The sequence below is a fragment of the Saccostrea cucullata genome, unplaced genomic scaffold (genome assembly GCF_032062105.1).
Source record: "Saccostrea cucullata isolate Sc308-1 unplaced genomic scaffold, CSIRO_AGI_Scuc_v1 ctg13096, whole genome shotgun sequence".
In the NCBI taxonomy this organism is placed as follows: domain Eukaryota; kingdom Metazoa; phylum Mollusca; class Bivalvia; order Ostreida; family Ostreidae; genus Saccostrea; species Saccostrea cuccullata.
The window spans coordinates 11358-14727 of record NW_026920489.1 but is presented as its reverse complement, the minus strand read 5'-3'; the positions used below and the strand labels follow the sequence as shown (position 1 = coordinate 14727).

Below are 3370 nucleotides of genomic sequence, written 5' to 3'. Positions count from 1 at the left end.
TCCCAGGTCGATTGATTGATTGTATACTGTATTGTTTAACGTACCTCTCGAGAGTTTTTCACTGATATGGAGACGCCACCACTTGCCGGTGGAATTCCCGGAAGTTCATTAAACAAAATGTCAATCAGGGCACCTCTGGCAGTGATATAAAATATTAATTACGACTACATTGTTTGAAATGTAACAATTGACTATATATATAACCAATGACAATTGAAATCGATATCGAAAGAAAAAGTAAAACGAATTCCTCAGTTTCAGATTTGGACTGCATTTTGATATTGTAAAGTGCATCATCTATATGCAGTAATTCCAAATCTTTAAGAACCTTAAATCTAATTTATACTAAAAATAGACACGGCAATGTATTGAGGGCTCGAATGTTTGATCAAGTAAGGACAAATTAGTATTTGTAGGTATTGATTTCCGTGTTAAGATGGAAAACATTTTGGTATATGGTTTTATTTTAAGTTACGTAGGTAAGGACTTTTACCTGTTTGAAAGTTTTCATTGTATTTATGATTATTTATATCAGATTCATTAGATCTTAAAGATACATAAATCCGTAAAATCTATAAAGAAAGGAAATAACCCTCTGTAAATAAATGCATTTTGCAGAAAGTATTACATAATACTATAAGAATAAATTTTACATATTTACGGAAAATGCACATTCATAAATTGAATTAAAAAATCATGCTACACGTAAATTTTAGGTAACTGTTTCGCTGGAAATCAAACAGGTATGGGAACTTGAATTTAATTTACTTTTGCTGAATGAAGTAGATAAAAATATTTATTTTTCCGGTATGTATTTCTAATTGTTGAAATCTTTTTTGCTTACGTCATCTGTATGATTACAGATATTGCATTTTGCAAAGCTGGAGAATCAATTGATTACACCTTATATCTACATGTTCCGAAGATATCAGATTTACCGTGTTTGTGTCAGCTATCCACCACTAACTGGACAGAACCAACCAACATACATATAAGTTGGGCATCTCCTCTACCTCCTGGTAACTGTGGTTTGAATATAGAAATTAAGGAAAAGGAGAGTATCAAAAAAGTGAAATGCGATTACCTAAGCATGTACATCTCACTGAATGACAGCACGCCTTTACTCCTCACCCTGGTTAACAACTCAGATTCAATAAATGCTTCTTTCCATTTCTTAACACGATCTCGAGGTATTTAGTATCCTTATTTACTGTATTTATATTTCGTGTATTTTATTTTTTACTTAATGTGTTTACGATGATTATTGTAACTTTGGGTGATAAATAATGTTTTCATGAAATCAACGGAATTTTTTTTTAGTAAAAATTCACATCCGGTGTTTAGGTCCAAACTTTTCTGAGGACAGCGCATCAACGTTCACGCAAACATTAAAGACTAAACGTAGTTTTTCCAAACACACCACCCTTCCACTTACATTGAAAGACCGTACTAAAGGTATCTTGAAAAGAAATGAATGACAGATAACTCACAGAATATATTAGTTTTCAAGGTTTTTCTGACATTTATGCGCATATCATTCATATGCTAAATAGTAAAATGGTAAATGAATAAAACGTCGGAATTCACAGTTTTTCGGATTATTCAGGTGTCGGAATAGACAGTTTTCTCTGTATGAATATTTTATTATTTTGTATGTCTATTAGTAAAATATTTCATTGATTTTTTTTCTTTTCAAATCTGCTTCTGTTAACTTCTTCCGAATGAAAATATTTTGCTTCTATGTATCTTAATATTAAAATTAATGATATTCTAAAAAACTCATTTTGATATTATTTACAGATAACATCCTAGGTACATGTATATACATTTCCGTACCAACTGCTGTCCTTCTACTTGCTTTAATAATAGCATTCATTATAAGCATTCTCATAAGAAAATCAAGGTGTGTATAATTTTAAAAAAAATGAAAAAAAAATGTAAATATAACTGAAGCATGAACGTATATTTGTGATTTTGTTTTTAGATCCAAGAACAACACTACAACCAAAATACATGAATGTAGTCTCTACGAAACTGAAGCATCGGAATGTCGTCAATATACCCATGTTTATGATGTGATTAACAAAACAAACAATTACGAGCAATAACTGGATTTGCAGTGTTGAAAAAATTATGAGAGATTAACATTAAAACGGATTTTGCTCTAAATGATAGTCTTTTGGACAATTTTCAACAGTTGTTGGTAAAATAAAAGATTTCAATTGTAAACTTTAGGAACTGCATTTAGATACAAATAACTTACTACAAATGAACCAGAAGCCCTACATCAGGAAAAAATATTTAAGCAGTAAATTTCCTTCTGTCTATAGTGTTCATGATGTTAATAATTGAAAAAAAGACGAGAAAAAAGTAAATGATACAGACTTCAAAAATGATTTTCGCTTAAGAAAAGTATATCCTTCATAGATGATGCGAAAAATTCTTATTAAGGACAATTGAGCGAAGTTGTATTCTTCTTACAATAATCCAATTATGATTTCACAATTTATTGATCTGATTTGATTTGAACATATTTTATTATGTAATAAATACATAAATGATTGGGTAGTAGGCATAGGCTACATAAGCCCTCTCCATAATTTTGATTTATTTCTACATCATGCAAAAAATAGTTACTTATCTTTACTCTGCCACTTTGAAAGTTTATGATCTGAAACTTTAATCTTTAGAGACATGTTTGTATTCTTTACACACAATAATGCATTGGAAGTGTTTTAATAATAGATAGATGTTGCTTATGAATGAGTTTTAAGACCGCTATGTTTGACGGGAGAAAAATACAGATCCTTGACAAGTGACTTTGAATTGCTTACAAAGTAATAATTGCAATAAATAGTAATAATTTCCTATCGCAAAATTTTCAAGTCTTGTATTCAATCAATTTACAAATCGAAGCTTACACTCTGCATTTCGTACTAAAATTCGTTAACTACTTGTTCAGAACTATATCTTCAGTATACAAAAATGTACTTATATGAAAATTCTGAAGTAACCAGATATGGTACTAATGAAACCCTAAAGCTATAATATGTATAGTGCTGTTGGTCACGTCATTCTTGTGACTTGAACACAGTTTAAACGGATCTTGTTTTAATTCTCATAAGTAGTTATAGTACATCCTTTTCTAATAAGAACACCCGTTATTATAATTAAATGACACAGCTTGTTTCTAAAATACTTTAATACGGATAAAATAATGTTTTTGTTTTAGCATTTAATTAGACATCTAGATATGATTTTTGTATCACTTATTAATCAACAAGATGTGTTTGTGAAACACTGATGCCCTCGTATGGCAATATAGCGAAGATTAAACTTTTCTTAAATGCAAACTCACTGGAAATACAAG

At 29.9% G+C, this 3370-nt stretch overlaps 1 protein-coding gene across 2 annotated transcripts; it reads left to right on the top strand.

Annotated features, from left to right (window-relative positions):
- Positions 1-427: 427 nt before the first annotated feature.
- LOC134249691 (uncharacterized) lies at positions 428-2274 on the top strand. 2 transcript variants are annotated; one of them, XM_062732036.1, is made up of 6 exons: positions 428-479; positions 717-743; positions 882-1190; positions 1321-1455; positions 1801-1903; positions 1985-2274. In XM_062732036.1, the coding sequence occupies exons 1-6, from the start codon at positions 437-439 to the stop codon at positions 2106-2108; spliced, it is 741 nt and encodes a 246-aa protein (XP_062588020.1). In that variant the 5' UTR covers positions 428-436; the 3' UTR covers positions 2109-2274. The 2 variants fall into 2 exon arrangements, with proteins under 2 accessions (XP_062588020.1, XP_062588011.1); XM_062732027.1 differs by having other exon boundaries at positions 864-1190.
- The last annotated feature ends 1096 nt before the right edge of the window (positions 2275-3370 follow it).